The sequence below is a fragment of the Lissotriton vulgaris genome, chromosome 5 (assembly GCF_964263255.1).
Source record: "Lissotriton vulgaris chromosome 5, aLisVul1.2, whole genome shotgun sequence".
Lineage (NCBI taxonomy): Eukaryota > Metazoa > Chordata > Amphibia > Caudata > Salamandridae > Lissotriton > Lissotriton vulgaris.
The window spans coordinates 769,375,118-769,395,659 of NC_141693.1; the positions used below are offsets into that span (position 1 = coordinate 769,375,118).

The following is a 20,542-nucleotide window of genomic DNA, read 5'->3' on the forward strand; positions in this document are numbered from 1 at the left end:
AAATGGCATGGAATTCGGACAATATTTTCTTCAAAGCTAATGATTATCTTTTAAAGAAAAAGAATGTTAATAAAAGCAGAAAACAAGGAAAAAGTGGCACATAATTATTAGCTTTACAGAAATGTATAAACAGTTTTCTATTGCATGTTAACTCAAATGATGTTGTTACAAGAATTTCACAAACAGCAAAGATATTTTAAAAAATGTTGTCATTTGAACGTTATACGTGCTATCAAATGACCATGGAGCAGGAAGGATTGTACATGGGTTAGGCGTACGATATATATTTATAACAAGTGATGAAGAGGAACCAAATGATATTGAATTCATCCAACCGTTTTAAAAAAAATTCTTTTTAAGTGAAACACACTGTGTTGGAATTGTGCATCAAGTCTGATGTGCTAATGAAACCAATCAAAAGTCAAAAACACCTGGCAGGATTACGACAACACAATTTCCACAAACGAGTCAGGAAACATGTGTGCTATTGTATAGATTCATCTGTAGTGTCCACCAGTAATTGAGGATGACCCAGAATGTGAGTGAAATCTTTTGAGAATGCGTGGTCGGTTCATGAGGCTATTGTGTTAAAGTCAGAGAGGTACGTTACCTTGGAGCTCACATTTGTGCAGATATCCACCTTTCCTTCCACAATTAGTTGCACTGCTTCTTCCATGTCCCCCTTTGCAATGGAAAGCACCCTTTTAGCCTGGCTCACGGAGCATGAAGGAAACATCTCCACCAACAGGTCCACTCCGAGAATTAGCTCATCCGGCTCCTAAAAGAGATGGGATAGTAAGATTCCATACAAAAACAAGCATTTACAATGCAATGGTCTCGGCATTATTGAAGGTAGAGCTATTGGCATTGCTCATGACTTTTGTTTTTATTATAAATAAATGGCATTGTCATTTACATTGCCAATAGCTTAATCGTTAAATAAATGGCATAGTCATTTACAATGCCAATAGCTTAATCGCTCGCAAATGCATGACCTATTGCATTTACACCCACACAGAGCCACCCACACAAAGCCACCCATACACACACAGAGCCACCCACACTGAGCCACCCACACAGTCATTCACATAGAGCCACCTACACACCTGGGGTAAGGAAGACATAGCACATCTCCACTGAACACAAACACACACCAGTGGGCAAGGAAGTGCCCAGCACCCTCTTATACAGCTACATATACACACATACTAGGAGAAATGCAAGACACAAAGACCTCCCTCCAATACAAGCACATAACACACCTGGGATAAGGCAAACATAGCACATCTCCACTGAACACAAACACACACCAGTGGGCAAGGATGCGCCCATCACCCTCTTATACAGCTACATATACACACATACTAGGAGAAATGCAAGACACAAAGACCTCCCTCCAAAACAAGCACATGACACACCTAGGGTAAGGAAGACATAGTACATCTCCACTGTACACAAACACACACCAGTGGGCAGGGAAGCTCACAGCAGCCTCTTATACAGCTACATATACACACATACTAGGAGAAATGCAAGACACAAACACCTCCCTCCAATACTACCACATTAGACACCTGGAGTAAGGAAGACATACATTGGCCATTCCCCCTTTGAGAGAACTCACAGTTTTTTCATCCCACTGAAAGCCCTGGATTCTTAATACGGTTCGAGCGGAAGATGCCTGTCAAACCCATAGATACTTCATTCTCTGAATATTTAGTGAAAACACCAACATATACATGCAGGAAAATGAAACCCTAGCAGAGCTGATTGATAAATGATGTATGGCTTACACCAAAATGCAACCATCTCGGCCCTTTAACTCGAGGAGCGGCAAAAGTCCTTCTCCCTCGACCCCCACAACGCACAGAAAAGGGGTAAATAAAAATGCCAATTTCTGCGCTTTTGCATCCTGCATCAAAACTGGAATGTACATCTCTTCAAGACAAATCCATATCGAGGTTGATTCAGTCAGATAACAAAAAATCCAGTCACCAGCAGAACTTCAGATGTGGATCTTAGGGCAAAGCCTACGGTTTTGGGTCCTAAGTTTGCTATTTTGGACCTTCTGGTCAGAGCAGGCTGGCCTGGCTACATCATCTTGCCTAATACCAAGTGTCCATCAATCCACAATGTAAAGCCTCCTGTAAACAGATTTTCAGCCATCTCTTTGGACCGACTTTATACCCTCCAATGTTTGCCTTCAGCTAGCTGTTGAGTGGCTCATCTCTATGGCCTGGCTGGCTGTGTTGCAGCCAATCAAAGATGATACAAGTACTGGGATTCAACCATACAAGCTCTAGAGCCTAGATGTGCCAGCTCATTGGGAAAGCCATGCCAGAATAATGGGAACGCCATGGCCCCCAAAGGGACAACCTACACGGAAGACATTTATGTATATGTTGGAAGGTGTAAAGACACATCCATGCCTCCACTTTGAGAACTCCACCTCCTGACCTTGCAGTCTATAGCGATTTGTAGCTCAGGATTCAGTTGTCATACAGTCCGCATCATGATGACAATTCTTGGGGCTGGTCATGCGATTTCCATGGTCAAGCATACAGTCTCTAAATAATAGATAACGATGTCTCAGGTGCTAAGTGTGCCATGTCTCTGAGGTGTGCAAAAGATGGCTGGGTTTAAACTGGAATGGCATGGGAGCAAAACAATGGATTTAGGTCAGATCTCTGTACTGGGGTGAATGTTTGACATTCTGTCCTTCAATTGTTGGGCAGTGGCACCAAGGTGGACCGACCATTCCACTTTCACATGCCATCTTTGAAGCCTCCATGATCTTTCCGCACAGTATTCAGGGGTCAACTTTGTGACTTCCAAAGGCTACGTGTACAATTTGGACGGGGAACCTGTGCAACCTACATTAGTGTCTATGCAGCCTTCAGGGACTGACCGCACAACCTATAAAACGCCTTCAACTGAAAAACAAAAGCAGTTCCATTGGTGAGTGGGTAGAAATTACTTGGTCAGCACTACTATTCCCATAGAATATATAATTAGAGGACCCTAACAAGCCCCTGTGGAGCGGGGCGGAAGGCAAGCAAAGTCAATTGTGCGATATATGGGTGACCCTGGGTCCCTCTGTCCCTCTTCACATCCACATTGGGGGGGTGGGGGTGGGGGGTGATGTTGGGGAGGGCATCATTTTGCGACATGCCACTAACAAGTTAGTAAACTGCCTCTTGTACTGAATAACTTGAGTGCCAAACGATAACCGGGGGACAAACCCTGCAATACTTTGCAATACTTAGCCCAAGTGCAGAAGCAAAAACTAATGCTGCTGTCTGACTTATTGATTTAAAAAGCAGTCCTCAGACCCGCTTACCTCTGCTAACTAATCCACTTAGCACGAGCCCCTCTGTCCTCGCTATTTTTATCTGGACTCTCGGCAGCCATGCCACCTCTCGTGCAGTTTTTCTAGAGCTGCTCGCGCGCACAGAGGAGACAACATCCATTCCACAGATACATTCCTTTCCCGGGATCGCTTCCCATCCTTATTGTCATGGGCAGCGCGTGCACCGAGCCCTGCAAAGCCAAGGGTATCTTAGGAGCCCACCCAACTACTGCATCCACTCTTGAAATGGACATGTAAGTTATATGCTGTGACCACCGTGAGCATTTAATGTGCCCATTCCTCCGGAATCGTGACTCTAAACAAGATTAGGAATGCACGCGCCACATCACACCCTACTTCCTAACTAGCTCCGCCAACCAGAGCCCATCCAAGGTATCCATCAGCGCTGCCCAACAGCCCTGCCACCTGCTGATGTTAAAGATGGAGACAGATACTAGACGCTGTCCGGGCAGATACAAGGTTACATCAGATAGTAAACACATCAACGCCGTATACAGAGAGGAATCAGAGGGCACTAAACTGCATGTTAAGTTGCTGCTACATATGGTCGCGCGCTATACTGAGCGTGAGAGATCACAAACAGCAGCTGTGTTGACACGAACCTTGTGACCTCCGGCAGATTTCGCTGTACTGACCTCAAGGATTTGTCCTACGCCTGTTGGTCGTAGTCTTCCTCCTCCGGCTCTTCCTGCCCTGCGCCTCCACGGACAGCAGACCACGTCCACTTGGCCCACTGCACTGGCGACAGGATTTGCCACGGGCTGTACGCCATGTTTCCGAGCAAGAAAACCCCCCGAAACCGTCCCTTCTCCCCCAGCACCATGGTCACTGGCACAATCAGCGCCTCTCCCTCACAGCACCCTCTCCACATAACTCTAACATCAGTCACCTCCCTCATTTCCCAAAAGCAACACACATGGGGCTGTCACATTCAGCACCTTCCGTCCCATACGCACGCCCGGGAGAGGCAATCTCAGCAGTCACTCAGCATCCCTTCCTCACTCCCTGGGAACCTCGCGCTCAGATGGTGCGCCCTTTTCTCACGCCATGGGAACATCCAACCAGACTGCCAGAATCAGCTGGCTGTAAGATAGCTGGAGGCAGCTGCGAGGGGAGACACCCGAGGGGAGACACCCCCTTCTCAGACTGCACTACTCTGGAGGGGGCTGGGGAAGTGTTCCTGAAAGTCTGCACGGCTTCTCGTGCTGAAAGTCGGGAACAAAGACACGGACAGCGGGAGGGGGGCGGGATACAACGGGAACAAAGACACGGACAGCGGGAGGGGGGCGGGATACAACAGGAACAAAGACAGGGACAGCGAGAGGGTGGTGGGATACAACGGGAAAGAGGAGAGCGGGAAAGAGGACACGGACAGCGGGAGGGGGGCGGGAACAAGCAGCAAAATGGCAGACGAAAATTTTGGATTCGGGGGCGTGTTTTGGCGTTCTGAGTGACGGATGACGTCACAGGGCGAAAGAACGCAAAAAACACGCCCCCCGAATCCGAAAGAGACGGGGCTTGAACTGAGAGATGCCCCTCTCATCCAATGGCTGGCCTCCGTTCAGGGAGCCAGCCAATGGAAGAGAGAACCGGGTTCAAGCCCTGTACTAAAAATCATTACATCTCCGACCGGAGACTGCGCAAGCGCAGCCTTTCGGTCCTCGACCTAAAAAGAAATAGTTAAGGGGAGTTTCTCCACAACTAGTAGGTCTGTTCTGATTGCAGCTTTGGTTAGAGCGTCGGGATTTAAAGGTGAATGTTTCAGCCTCAGCATACTACCACAATTAAACGAACTATTTAGCCCTCAATGGGGACACAGAGGAACTCATGTTATTAAAAGTGCACTAATAAGGAAGCAGCTTTTTTTCTTTTAATGGGAAAGTGTTCCTCAGAGTTCACTGTACACAATATCAGGAAATGTACCTTTGAAATTAGTGATATCCAATCCAACAGAGCACACATACATCAATGTTGTTGTCACTATTCCCACTCCACCAGACGTCCACAGAGTACAGCTTGTGAGGTGGTTCGCTACCTCTGGGGGTGGACAGTGAAGCGCAAGGGGATAATTACTTTTTTTATTGAGCATCTCTGAAGAAGTTTGTGATACTGTTTGATGGATGGTGATGCTCAAGTGGAGAAACTGGAGGATCCCCTAGGTTTAGGGCTCAAAGATTCACTTCTGGACCCCTGGTGTCGGGTCCCACAGCAGTAGTCTGGTGAGGCGGAGACAAAAGGGGGCTGCAATCTAAGTCTAGTCTAATCTATTCCCACTCAAATCTCCTGTATGGTCTCTGTGCACCAGCACACCCCGCCACCCACATTCTAGGGCCAGCAGCTACTTAACGCTAGGGCAGGAGACATGAGAAGCTAGTGCTGGAGTTGTTTCCATTTGGGAGGAGAAGAGAGGAGCCACAGTAGGGGAGCATGTCCTACACCTCTCGGCCAAGCATCAGCAGTCTGCTCAGGACCCAGCAGAGTGCTGCTGCTACATTTCCTCTAGTTTGTTCAGGTACACCATTTCGTGCCATCAGTTGAAGTATTCTAGAACATGGCCCTTCAGCCATTCAATGGTCACATGATTTTAAGCTATGTTTGCTGCATTTCAGTAGAAAGAATACATTTCAAATAACCCCAGTAGCCACACCTGTAGTGTAAAGGGGAGTCAAAACTAAGCAGGTCAGACAGCCCTACTGGAATACTCTTTCAGAATTTGAGAATCAGGGGGCAAGATAAGGACAAGTGCAGGAAACTTACTTTGGACAGCTCAGATTTATAACACATAATCATAATCAACGGTGGGGTCGATCTTCTGTAGGAGGGCTAGTGGAAAAGCTTTTCTACACAGCGCATTAATCCAAGATATAACAATGTATGTTTACAGTTAAGTGAGAACTCTCTCGTCTGTAAACATGCCTTGGGCTATTGTGGGACTGTAAAGTGCTTACCACAATTCAGCCTCCCACTGAAAGCCTTGGTTGCAATGGTCGAGTCAGACATGATCGAAGAGTTACTGGCCACCAAATGCTTGGAATGCAAGGCAGTCCAGACAAAGTGGAACAATCTAGACTTAGTGGGCTTCTTCGAGAAATCTGGTAATGTGATCTTTAAAGCAATAAGTAACTGAAAATAAAACAGAGTTAGCGAAGAGATCAAAACCTTGACGCGCCAATGGTCTAGCTTAAGGAAAGCCCAATTAATACGGAAATCATCCAGTGCCCATATTCTGGTTGTCTCATACTTTCTGACAAATCTGCTTTCAAATATCACCTAGAGGCCCGAAGCTTTAGAGAGAGGCAAAGTAGATAGGCATAGGGAGATATACCCTGGGGCACTGGTACTGTGATTTTGAGGATGCGCCATTTTCCAGCCTAATTTGTTTTATTTACTGCATTTACCAAATAAATTCTAACTCAAACACATCAAAAGTTACTTAACGCTCTATTATGTGTCGCTATGCAGTGGAAGGCCCATTACAAAGGTTGATTGGTTCCCTTTACTTTGCTTGCTGCTGTATTTGGGTGTTAAAATTGGTATTAACGAGGTGAAACCTCTCCCTAAATAATGCAGAGCTGTTTAAAAATGACAAAATAATGAAGTAATCCTATCACAAAATGAGCAGCAATGCGCAGCTTAATTTGGCTTTTCTAACCACATGATTAGGTCTATCCTGCTACATGATTTGGTCCTCCTGTGCATAATCTGTTACATCCCACGAGTTGCAGGAGTCAGACCCATGAGGTTAGTATTAACAGGTTGGATTTCCTTACTTGTAAACACTGAGCAACGTATCTACCAGAAACTAACCATGTCCCTCTGAATTCCAATATGCTGCAAGTCGGCATTTGGATGCTGCCAGAAATGTCCATATTGAGCCTGTACAAATAGGAGTAGACCTTGAGGTCACATACAGCAGAACTCTACAAGGCACAATAAGGCATTCACAGCGGTCTCAAGAAGACCTTCTGGCTAAAATAAGCAATATATTTACATTCTTTATCTGGGGAAAAGTATTTACGCATATTAATATCAATGGTCTAAAACACACAACAATTTTAGGGAGCACTATTATTTTAGTAAGGAAAATGCGGCCAATCATGGGCATCAGAAGTATTATCCAGGAGTCAACCTTAGATTCAAGAGTGGCCAATGTGGACAGGTAATTTTTCTCTTGAAGGGACGAAACATCTGTGGAAATGCTAGCCCCCAAGAATTTTCTATCATCAGTAAGCCATCTGAAATACAGCTACACCTGTCACTGGTGGTGTCATGGATGCAAAAGCTCTAAGTTGTTCCAATTAATGCCGAGTCCTGCATACTCCTCAAACTTGCATGTCAGCCATAATTGGGAATACGTTATCCTGATAGTTTTTGAGATAGCAGAGAGTATCATTGGCACAAACTAAAAATATGCCTGTGCAAAGGTATCCAAATACCCCTAGGAGCATGTTGCCTGCAGACAAGAGACAAACGATCCAATAGATAAGCTAAAAAAATGATGAGTGGACACTCCTCTCAAGCGTCTTCAGCAGAATGAATCGCATCGGAGAGGATACCACAGACTCTAACAGTGTGGGGACGGCGTAGAGAAGACAAACCACAGAGAGGAAGTATTGCCTAACCTCCACCCAACACAGCACTTCGAAGCGAAAAAGGCCATTCACCAAAGTAGAAACCCTTTTCACCGTCAAGAGTACCAAATTCAGCCGAGAGTTATAGGTCTATGTTAAGAGAGAAGAGTTATCAGGTTATTCTGTGTAGATCTCGATAGGATAGGTCAAGCCTGATCAGGTACGACATATATTGAAAGAGTCTACATATATTGAAATGGTCTTCAATCTAAAACTTTAGCCAATATGTAAAGAGGAGGAAGGTGCACCAGAAAGAGAGTCAAAGAACTTTAAATATATCCAAAAAGTTAGTATCCTTTATTGTAGTTGTTAAAATTTGACATCAGTCAACGCGTTTCGTTCTGAATGGCACTTTTTCAGGGCTTAAGTATAGTAATCTCAATCCAATCGTTCTACGTACGTGGGTCAATAATTGCCAAGATAAAAACACAGGTCAATAGGGCCCGCTAGTTGTAGAGGTATTCAATTAGTCATAAGTTTGTTCGTCCAGGCTAGGTGGCCCAAAATAATGGCCCAAGTTGCAATTCTTAAAAAGTCCCATGATCATCCAGATTGCAAGGCCTAAAATATGGGCAGAACCTCCACATTCAGACAAACTTAGTCATGTGCAGAATGAGAAGTCTCAGCGTCCTGTGTTTTCCAAGGCCAATGTGGGGGCCAATAGTCCTAGTGGATTTCGACGTAAGGATAAAGAGTCCCTCGTCCGGATATTTGAAACTTTAGCTAATATATTATTGTCAGAGTTGATCAAAGTGAGCAGCATGAATGAGGAGCAATATCTGGATTCTTCACAATGCAATTAACACGGTTCAGGTGAATTATGACAACTACCCGATAGAAAGAGACTCCTCAAACATTCTAGGAGACATAGCAAGACAAGTTCAGCAAATTCTTTATGGATTTCAATACTTATACCTTTCGAACCTGGAGCCTTGTCATTGGCCAGGATGGAAAGTGCTGCCATTATCTCTTATTGAGAGACAGGCTTTTAATAGTTTATGGTGGAGGTTTTCTATCAAGGTGAAACCAACCTGAGCCAGATATTGTTTAGGAACTGGCTCAGTCTTGCAGAGTGTAGAGCGAATTACAGTAATGCCAAAATACCACTGCAATGCAAGGTAAGCACTCTTCCTCGCATACCATCCACAATCTTAAAAAGTACTTCGTCCCCAAGCTAGGAATCACCCTGAGTGTTCACCAACTCATTAACATCTAGTTATGACCTTACGCTGTATGAATTCGGCCTCAGAGTGCACAGCCTATGAAAATTCTCAAAATTGTGTCTAATCTGCAACCTGGAGTGTCTGAACAAAGACATCATAGTTCCCAAGATGGAGCGATGGTAATTCCTGCACTCTGTGTGGCCCAACTACGTTCAGCATGATATAAACCAAATTTAAGATAATGTCACTCTAAACAATCTAGTACTTCCATATTTCCATATAGTCTTATAAATTTACCCAACGGGGCTGTAAGTGTGATTAGGCTACTGGAAATCATATTGACAGTTTAGACAGCTGCATCTCTACAAGAATGTAGGTGCACCAAAGGAGGAACAGTTCGCAAGAGAATACAAATAATACTTTACCAATCTATAGTCTCAGTTAGTCAAAATGTTTTCCCGTGACAACTATATACCTCTAGTGAACTATATAATCTATGGTGTCCATCCAAGGGCAGTCTGTGGCCCCAGAAAGACACAGCTCTCAAGCAAATACAAATTATATTATCTCAGCAAACCAGAAAACTAGTAGCTGGGCATTTATATTTGATATCCATAAGAGTAACACAAGGTTTTGAAAAAACTCATGATGGGAAGCCAATGAAGCGCTTTTTAGAACAGTGAGATATGGTTTTATAGATGATTTGTAAAAGTGGAGGTGTTCTAAATTATTAGCTGTCACCATAATGCTAGTGAGAGCCTCTGGTATGTTTGCGTAATTAAATTGTCACTTAACAAGGAATGTGGTAACCTGGAGCTACTGCTGGAACACTATGTGAGAAAATGTATTTTGGGGTACGCATGGACTTGGAGATATGCATGACTTTGTTTACCTGGGAAATCACAGCTAGGCATTGTCATTCGTGATCACTCCCAGGTTTCTCACATCAGTCTATGTATGTACTGATCCAAACACGTGGAGCAAGACTACCTTCTTCAAATATATGCATGCCAGGATCTACATTTTGGAGAAGTCAAGTTTAAGATGGTTGTTCTGCATTTATTGGTCAAAAGGTTTGAGACAGTGGTCTTGTTCTGGATATGTCTAGATGCCTTAATTGCGACATTTTAGAGGGATAAGAGTACAAACAGTGCAGATGTGGCATATCAGGTTGAAGGATTTGATCAGATCTGGTAGTTGGCAGAGTTAGACATTGAAGAGGTGCGAGGAAAGAAATTAATTAGTGACCTGTAACTCTAGTTCTCCAATATTTGAATCTTTCATATATTCACATGCTTAAAGTCATTCTCCATCGCCAAGCTGTAAATCCCCAGTACATTTAACGAACACTAAACCGTGTTAAAATGGCCATAGTCCTGGACAACAATGTTTATTTAGTAGCAACCTAAACTTCAGCCAATGAGGCGGAATCAGCAGTTCTCTGACTGTACCTAGAGCAGAGTTCTTCAATCTGTGGGGCGCGCCCCCCTGGGGGGGGAGAGACACCATCTCAGGGGGGGGGGGCGCGCAGAGCAGGGAGGGGAAGGCGGCTGGGGCGGGGGGGAGGAGGGACGCATTGGTCGGCGGGTTCAGCAATAACCGAGGGTTGGAGGGGGAAGGAAAGGGAATTGATAGGGCACAACGTGCCCATGCTTTTTTTGTCATAGCAAGAGCTAACTGGTGTTAATTGGTTAATTGCTACAGCTGAAATGCTGTTACTTTTCCTCGCATGGCACAGGCATACCGATACATATGCCCCACAGCTTCAGATAACTCACTAACTTGTGACTGATAAAGGGCTACGGAAGCATTCGAAGTTTCCACATTAATCAGATTTATGTTACAGGTGGGACTTCAGTCCTCACCCCTCTGACACCGGGGCTACTGCTTGCTACACACCCCCGGCCGCCATGGCAAAGGCAAACAAGAAACAGCTCACAGGAGCAGGCCTGCGCACCCTGACACAGTGAGTCAGTCAGTATTGTACCCAGTAACGAATAGTTTCTTACCTGTCGGTGTAGTTTTGCAGCTTGAAGATCTTTCTGGATTCACTATGCTGTGCATTATTTCGCGATCTGGTGGTTGGGTCCGGATTCGTAGGTTTTTTTTTTTTTTGGTAGCCCAGGTGGGCGTCGACGTCCCACCATTTGGTGCACCTTCGTGACGTCGGCACGCTTCCTGCGGAAGCTCCCACCCTTGGGCGCCATCTTCGGATTCTTTTTTCTTTTCTTTTTTTGTGGTGAATCCATGGCTATGTGTATTAAACTTTCCTTCAACGTAAACTTCTTCACGTATATTAGTCTTTGTTAATTGTTCCTATCTTACTCCATGTCCTTCCACCTTCTCCAGCCTCATCTTTCTGGCGGAGGTGGGCGGGTTCGCTAGTGAATCCAGAAAGATCTTCAAGCTGCAAAACTACACCGACAGGTAAGAAACTATTCGTTTTGCAGCGTGAATCTTTCTGGATTCACTATGCTGTGCATAGATTTCGTAGCGGTTTTGTCACTCATGTGGCGGCTGGGTGGAAGATGAGCGTTGGTTGTTAAAGATATGTTGAAGCACTCTTTGGCCCACTTGTGCTTCCTTGTTCATCTGCACATCTACGCAATAGTGTTTAGTGAAAGTGTGCACTGAAGCCCATGTTGCCGCCAGGCATATGTCTTGGATGGGCGTGTTTGCCAGGAAGGCGATCGTTGCCCCCTTCTTTCTGGTTGAGTGGGCTCGCGGCCCCTCCGTGAGCTCTTCACCAGCTTGCATGTGGCAGAGCTGTATTGTTTTGGCAATCCATCTTGCTATGGTGTTCTTAGTCACTGGTCTACCCAGGAGACTCCTTGCGAAGGACACAAAGAATTGTTTCGTCTTCCTGTGTTCTTTCGTCCTTTCTATATAGTGCATTACTGCCCGCCTTGCGTCCAGAGTGTGGAGCGCCCTCTCCGCGTTTGACGTGGGCTTCTGGAAGAAGCTAGGTATCTGGATACTTTGGTTCATGTGGAATTTAGATACTACCTTGGGCATGAAATGCGGGTTTGTCCTCATCACGACCCTGTCACTGTGTATTTGTATGTACGGTTCTTGCAGCGTCAAGGCTTGTAGCTCGCTCACTCTGCGTAGCGATGTTATTGCTACCAGAAAGGCTGTCTTCATTGTCAGCATTTGTAGTGACGCTTTATGGATGGGTTCAAACGGTGGCTTCATGAGTTCCGTCAGTACCACGTTCAAGTTCCATGCCGGCGGCGGCATACTCTTGGGTGGCGCTATTCTCTTCGCTCCTTCCAAGAACCTTTTCATACTCTGGAAGTGAAGAAACTCGCTGCCAGGTGAACCCTCAGCGAGGACGAGCTTAGTTTTGCTTTGATCAGGTGCGTGAGGTATCTGAGTACTGTAGACTCTCTAGTCAGTTTTCTCTCCAGGTTTTTCCTGTGGCACCACTGCGTGAACCTCTTCCATTTCTCCCCATAGCACTTCCGCATGCTGGGTCTCCTTGCTTCTCTCAGCACCCGAAGTGTGCTCTCTGGTAGTTTTAGATGTGCGAACTCTAAGTCCTCAGGAGCCACGCTGACAGGCAGAGGCTTTCTGGGTGTAGAACTTGTCCCCCTTCCATGGAGGGAAGGTCTCTTCTTTTTGGGAACTTGTGTGCTCTGCCCTGCGACATCTCCATAATCTGAGAGTACCAAGTCTGCCTCGCCCATTGGGGAGCCACCAGGATGAGAGTCATGTTGCTCGACCTGCACTTGTTCAGGACTTTGGGGATCAGTGGCATCGGTGGAAAAGCGTAGGCAAATTTCTTTGACCAGCTTATCCATAGGGCATTCCCATGGGACATTGGTTCCTGTTCCCTCGATGCAAAGTGTTGGCATTTTGCATTCTGGCGTGTTGCAAACAGGTCTATTGTTGGTGTGCCCCACCTCCTGAACAGGTTCTCGGTCTCTTGGTTGTTCAGTTCCCATTCGTGGGACACCGATGCTTGCCTGCTGAGCCAATCCGCTTCCACATTGTCCTTCCCTGGCAGGTGTATGGCAAGCAGGTCTATCCTGAGTGGGATCGCCCATCTCCATATTTCTTGAGCCAAGCTCGACAGAGGGAATGACTGAGTCCCCCCTTGCTTGTTGATGTAAAACATTGTTGTGGTGTTGTCTGTCTGTATCATCACCCTTTTGTTGTAAAGGTGCTTTTGGAAGGCCTTGAGGGCCAGCAACACTGTTTTCAGTTCCAGGTAGTTGATGTGCTTGACTGCATCTCCTGGGTTCCACAGACCCCTCACTCTGAGCCTGTTCATGTGTGCGCCCCATCCTTTCTGGGATGCGTCTGTGGTGATGGTCACAGTTGGGTCCGGTGGCGTTAGAGGCTTCCCCATCGTTATATTCTCCTTCGTCCACCATTTCATCTCCTCCTGCACATTGTGCGTAACAACCACTAGATCTTCCCAACTTCCTTCTGCTTGTGACCATTGCTGTTGCAGCCACTCCTGTAGTGGTCTCATCTTTAGCCGAACATTGGGGACCAGGTGGATGCATGACGCCATCATCCCCAAGATCTTGCTCACCGTCCTCACTGTCAGAACTTGCCCCTTCTGGTAGTGACGTTTCTCCCTCAGCAGGCTGAGTGTTCTCTTCTCGCTGGGTGTCACTCTGCATTCGACCGTGTTGATCAGGGCTCCCAGGAAGATTTTCACTTGTTCTGGGTCCATGGAGCACTTTCCCCAGTGGATGGAGAAGCCCAGGTTCGTGAGCGTTCTTGTGACCTGTTCTGCGTGAGCTTTGCATCTCGTGTAAGAGCTTGCCTTCACGAGCCAGTCGTCCAGGTAGGGGTACACGTGTATACCCTCCCTTCGTAGGTGTGCGGCCACCGCCGCGAGGCATTTGGTAAAGACCCTTGGCGCTGACTTGAGCCCGAAAGCCAGGGTTGTGAACTGGTAGTGGTCTTCGTTCACCTTGAATCTTAACATGTGTTTGGGTTTCCTGTTCATGGGGATGTGCAGGTATGCGTCTTTTAGGTCTATCGTGGACAAGTAGTCCCCGGGCCTTATTTGTGGGATGACCTCTTGCAGGGAAGTCATCTTGAACTTTTAAGTTTTTACGTAGGTGTTCAGGAACCGTAGGTCCAAGATGGGTCTTAGGCTTTCGTCCGCCTTTGGTACTAGGAAGTAGTTCGAGTACACCCCCTTGTTCCGTTCTCTGTGCGGGACTTGTTCTATGGCCTCTTTGAGGAGCAGTTCTTGAGCTTCCTCTTGGAGCAACTGCAGTTCTTTGCCCTTGTGACCCCTTCTCTTTGGCTTTCTGCTTGGTGGATATTTTTCCAACTCTATGCAGTATCCGTGCTGTATAATGTTTAGTATCCACTTGTCTGTGGTTATTTTTCTCCATTCGTGTAGAAAAAATCTCAACCTTCCCCCTACTGGTGTTGTGTGTTCTCTTGAGCCGTGTCCGTGTGAGCCTCCCCTTAGCTGTTGGTGCTCTCCCCCTGAGGCTTTGGGTGGGTGAGCGCCTCCTTCTTCACGGAGTCACTTTTGGGGGGGTTGATCACCACCTCTCCGTCTCTGGCCCCGTCCGTTTCCTCTCCCTCGAAAGGACTGGCCCCTATTCTGGGAGTTCCAATTCTGCCTCTGTTGACCCTGGTGCCATTGGTTGTCACTCTGTTGACCATGGTGGTGCGACTGTTGCGAATGTGATTGCTGGTTTCCCCCTCTACCATTTGGTCTCCTTGTGGGGGTGCCTCTCCGCATCCCCCTGAATTGTAGGGCTCCCATCGATTTGGCTGTCTCATTGTCCTTCAGCTGAGCCAGTTTGTCATCTACTGATGCCCCGAACAGCGTCTCCCCGTTGAAGGGGGTGTTCAGGATGTTATTTTGCACTTCTGCCTTGAAGCCTGAAATTCTGAGCCAGGCTTGCCTTCTCTCAGTGATGCCTATGGCCATCAGCCTGCTAGATGTCTCTGCCCCATCCAGGGCTGTCTTCAGGCATGCGTTTGCTATGTCCTTTCCCCCCACCACGAGGTGGGCTGCCCTCTGCCTGTACTCCTCAGGCATGTGTTTCAGCAGCTGGCTCATCTCATCCCAGTGCTGATATTGGTGTCTATTCAGGAGTGCATTGGAGTTTGCCATCCTCCAATGCATAGCGGCATTTCTTTCAATGTTCCTTCCCGTGAGGTCCATCCTCCTGCTTTCCTTATCAGGTGGTGGCCCAGATGTGGTTGGCACGTTGGCCCTTCTTCTGGCCGTTGCCGCGATTATGGAGTCAGCTGCCACGGTGCCCTGGATATAAGGGGGGTCCTCGGAGAACTTGTATTTCTTCTCCGTCCTCGGGGTCACTGACCTGCATGTGGCCGGTTCCTTGAAGGCTTCAGTCCCTTGGGCCGTGCCGCTCTTCAGCATGGGCAGGAAGCTGCTTTTCGTCTGTGAGGGGAGCAAAGTCTCTAGCAGGAAGTCAGCCTTTGTCTGTTCCCCCTCCAACTTCACATTGTAGACTGCTGCAGCCTTCTTAACTACCTCATAGTAAGCCCCGATGTCGTCTGGCGGCGAAGGCCTCGAAGGGTATGTCTCCACAGGTTCCTCGGGGTTATCGGCCTCGAGATCCTGCCATTCTTCCTCTAGCGACGCCGAGGATTCTGAGTAGTAGCTCTCGCGGAGGTAATCTCCTTCCGAGCTGTAGAAATCCTCCTCTTCTCACTCATCTGTGGGTTTTGGAGTTTTCGGCGGCTCCTCGGCTTCGAAGTCCTCCTGCACCTCTACCTCTTCGGCGGTCGCAGCGGTCTTCGAGGGAGTCGAGTAGGTCTTCGAGGGAATCGTATAGTTCTTCATTGTTTCCTCGAAGGCTCTCTTCCTCTGGAGCATACTCTCCATTTCGGCCTCGAGCCTTCTTTTTCTCTAGCTCTGCCGCTTGCTCGGCGTTGAGCTTTTCGGCAGGTCTCTTCGACGGTACCTTCGACGTCGAGGCCGTTCTGAGCGTCTTCTCGCTTGAGGGTCCCTTCTTGAGGGCCTGCTTCGACTACCTTTGCTTTTCGCTGGTCTTTGCCATCTGGGAGTCCTTTTCGAAGGATCCGCTGGGCCTTTCGGAGGATGCGGCTTCGGACGTCGAAACTTTCGTCGCCGGCGCTCCTTTCGAGGACTTAGCCTCTGCTTTTCGGGGTTCTCCCTCAGGCTTTCTCGGCCCTGTCTGGGTTTTCGGGGTCGTAGACTCTCCTACCTTTTTTGAAGGTCTCACATCGGTCTCTACGACCGTGAAGTCATCTGGTCCCTCGGCGATGTTCTCCTCTTTGTCGGAGGAGGCACCCAGCTGGAAGAGGCTCGGCGTGGTCCCTTTCCCTTGCATCGTGTGGTGGGCCACCCTCTGTCTCTCTCGAACTCTCAGAGTCTTCGGCGTGAAGATTGAACAGGCGTTGCAATCCTCGCTGGAGTGGTCGATCGGCAGGCAGAGGTTGCAGACCGGATGCTGGATCTTCTGCGCGTACTTGTGGTGGCAATTACGGCAGAACTTGAATGGGGTGTTGTCCATGTGCTCGCTCAGGGGGCCCCCTGCGCGCGCCATCTCCTTGGCCGTCGAGTATCACGAGGTTTTCTCCTCTTTCTTCGTTCTGGCTCTAGGAGGTCTTCTTCTCCGACTTCCCTCGGTCCTTTTTCCTCAAAAAACTTGGTGTATTTCCTTCTTTTCTCCTCAAACTTCTCCGGAGCTTCATGCGACGATCCAGACCCAACGGCGGAAAAAAGAATCTGAAGATGGCGCCCAAGGGTGGGAGCTTCCGCAGGAAGCGTGCCGATGTCACGAAGGTGCACCAAATGGTGGGACGTCGACGCCCACCTGGGATACCAAAAAGAAAAAAAAAAAAAAAAGAGAAAAAAAAGACTACGAATCCGGACCCAACCACCAGATCGCGGAATAATGCACAGCATAGTGAATCCAGAAAGATTCACGCTGCAAAACTGAATTTTCATCTGTGGTTCTAGAGAGTATTTCTCCTTGTTCAGCGTGAGAAACAAGTTTCAAGAGAGACAGATTTAGGAGGTCATAGAAGCCCTTGCATCTTTCTTTGATGGAGCTTTGACGAGTCAGTCATTAGAGTATGGATACACTCGGTGACACCTCGCCTGAGGAAGGCAGAGACTGGAGCAAGGCATTTGTAAAATGCTGAGCTGCTGACTTGAGTTCAAAAGAAGTGCATGGAATTGGTAATGTTGTATTGCTACCAAAAAGAAAAGGTACCTCCTGCGCTTTTGATGGATGGGTTTATGGGAGGTATGTGTCTTGACGATCTAAGGATGCTATGAAATCACATTCTGCTTTCATCAGGACCTTCTGCAGTGTAATCATTTAAAAGGATTGCTTTTTTTAAATACTTGTTCAACTATCCGAGGTCAAAAATTTGCGTTCACTGTCCAGTCTTTTTTTTTTATCAGAAAGAATATGAGGGAAAAAACTGGTTTCTTTGGGATTTGTGGACAGTTTCTATTGCTCCTTTGATTTGAGGAGAATAAGAATTTCTTGCTGTACCTCCCTCAGATGGAGGCGATATTCCTTCTTGGGTGGGCAGACAGGTGGCCTTAGAATGAATTCCAAAGTGTGGCCAGGGCAAACAATTTGCCTCACGCATTTGTCTGATGTTATTGACTTTAAAGTGCGGGCAAAAAAGGGAATTTGCCCCTCTCCCCCAATCTTCTGCATTCAAGAAGGAAGGGGGGGGGGTCAAAGGTGGCAAATCAAGCTCTTTTTTGTTTTTTATGGGAGCGTAAATATTTTGTCCTGATGACCTTCTGTACCCTTGGCTTGAACTATGGCAGGAAGCTTATCCCTGACCGTAGCTGGTTTATCTTTTTTTTTGTAAACATATTTTTATTAAATAAGCAGCAGATAAAAACTTCAGATCAGATGCCACCATGATGCATACAAATACATTTTCAATGTAAGGATTTCACTTCTGCTTGCACTTGTCACAATCCCTTCCCCTGTCTCTTGCGAGGTGGCCATGGTATTCGCTGGGAAGAGGGAGACACAGTCACATCCCCAACAGGCATTCCAACTCCCCCACATTTTCTCCCACTTCTTGGGGCAAACTCGACTTTCATAGATCACTTTTCTGCCACCATTAACCAGTCTATGTCCCGCTTCCAATCTCCCATTAGGGGAGCTTCAGCTGCCCCAAAAGCATGCAATGTTATGTTTGGTTATCGCTAGACCCAGAGTGTTCCGTGCCCGTTTCATTGTATTCAGGTCTGTCTCCTCCCACGCATTAAGAAGATACCACTTGGCGGAGATCCGCACCTCACTCCCACACACTGTATATAAAGCACTCCATCACCACCACCTTCCAAAACATTTGCACCACAGGGCAATCCCAAATAATGTGGAATAAAGTCAGCGTCTGGCCACAGTGGTGATGACAACAGACGTCAGATGCCCTACCCATCTTGACCACTGCTGTGCATGTTAGATAATACCGGTGTAGTATCTTAAGCTGTATCAATCGAAACCCGGCCTCAATGGTCAGAGCATCTGGCCATTCATAGTTTCTCATTATTCCCCCCCCCCCCCCCCCCCCCCCCCCCTTCCGGAGAAGTAGCGTGTCTGGCGTGTTGTTGATGAACTTCCATACATGCCTCTACTGTAGGTAACAAAAGGTCTCAGTTGTCTCCAGTTAGTGTTCCCGCTGTAAGTCAGAGAAAGGGGTGACGTCACCCCGGGCCCATAGGTCCCCAACCTTGCAAATGCCTGTTGGGTCCAACTTGTCAGCTGGATTGTCTTTGATGATAGTAAGGTCTGCCTTGCCCTCTATGCATGCCAGATCTATGGTATTGTAAAAAGCCTAAAGACTACAAACCTGAAATCACCACTTGAACAGTGGCCAATGTTTTCATTCATTTTAACCCTTCTGATCAGATAAAATCCAAAATTGGTATAGATTTTACAAATCATGTCATCTCTGTTTAAAGTCATGAAGAGAATATTGCTGCTCCACTGATGACCTAGGAAGACTGGATTTCTTGGCAGTCCTTTTCATGAAGGAATTAGACTGCATCTATCTTCTGATGAAACGTGTGGGTTGTTTAGGTTATGATCTTCTTTCGGAGTGACAAAGTCACTTCCATCACATCCTTGTGGAATTTACCTATCGTCCTTATCTATATCAGAATATACAGAACCAGTTATTTCTCCTCAATCATCATTGTCCACAGAAGTTGGTGGGACATCCAGCTTACGGACTAGTTTGGGCGATGGTTACCTTGAGGGGGGGGGGGGGGGGGGGGGAGTAGAGGCAGCGACGGTTGGTGATGAGGTGTAGGTGGTAAGCTGACAGATGGTGGGGGTGGTAGTACGAGTACCGCAGGCACTGTAGGTTGAGACGGTAGGAGCTGGTAATGTAGACAAAAAAGCCATATTGGCTCTCAACTGTATTTAGAAGATAGATACATAAGTGCATGAGTTCTGGGATGAGTACTTCATTGAAGGGCTCATCCTCATCCAGTCCACCTTCAAGATCCGGATGTTTGACTGTATGTAGACTATGATGCCAAGTCACTGGAATCATCTTCCTGTTCTGCCTCTAGGATCTGGTATGGTAGAGATGAGGAGACTAAATAGCAAAAAAACAAGTGCATCAAATACTGTTGCTGACAGTGTCGTAGTCGACGGGCTTGACATCTAGTGCCTTGCTGTCAACATCAAAGCCACTAGTGTTGACATAGATTGTGCTGTAATTGACAGTCTTGTCACCGTCGATGGTCTCAACATAAACAAGGTCTCTTTTAAAGCTGCCATCATTGAGGGTTTTCTGAGCATTTTATCTTCTTAGTAAATGGTTGTATATCACTGGGATGACATTATTTCTGCACAGCGTTTTCTGCAGACACAGTATCTTCTCCTATGGAAAGTTTTCCTGATGCAGTTTTAGTATGTGAGGAGGTGGCTGCAAGCAATGTGACAAATAAATCTAATTAGGGGAACTGTACAAGTTTACTTCTTTGCCCTGGCTTTGTTAAAGTACTTGGTGGGAACTTTTCAAAGAATCTTCCTCTGAAGATGGGGCATCCCCGTTAGGAGGGACGTTCTTTTTATCCAACAGCTAGAATCCCAACCTCCTCCGCTTCTCTTATGCAGCCTTAGAAATAAAGGTTTTACAAATGTCACAGTGTAAAGACTTATGAATAGTATAAAGGTAATAAATGCACTGGGAATGAGGGTCATCAGTGTAAATCATCGTCTGCCCACAAGAGGTAGAGGTTTTGATGAGAGATTTTGTTCTGTCAGCCTTGGTGACACTTGACTATTAGGTGAAGGGTCTCCTTTACCCAGAAAATGGGTAATTCCCTTAAACACAACTCCCGGTTCTGTGGAAGCTGAAGATAAGTCTGGTTCCAATCCTGGATAGACCAGTAAAGTAACAATTTTGAT

General features: G+C 46.8%; 1 protein-coding gene across 1 annotated transcript in view; it reads right to left on the minus strand.

The window, feature by feature from the left end:
* Positions 1-20,542, minus strand: part of CUEDC2 (CUE domain containing 2) — a 213,201-nt gene that overhangs the window by 66,205 nt on the left and 126,454 nt on the right. The window contains exon 6 of the mRNA XM_086922232.1: positions 611-778. Coding sequence (XP_086778358.1) covers positions 611-778 — 168 coding nt within the window. The remainder of the gene's footprint in view (positions 1-610; positions 779-20,542) is intronic.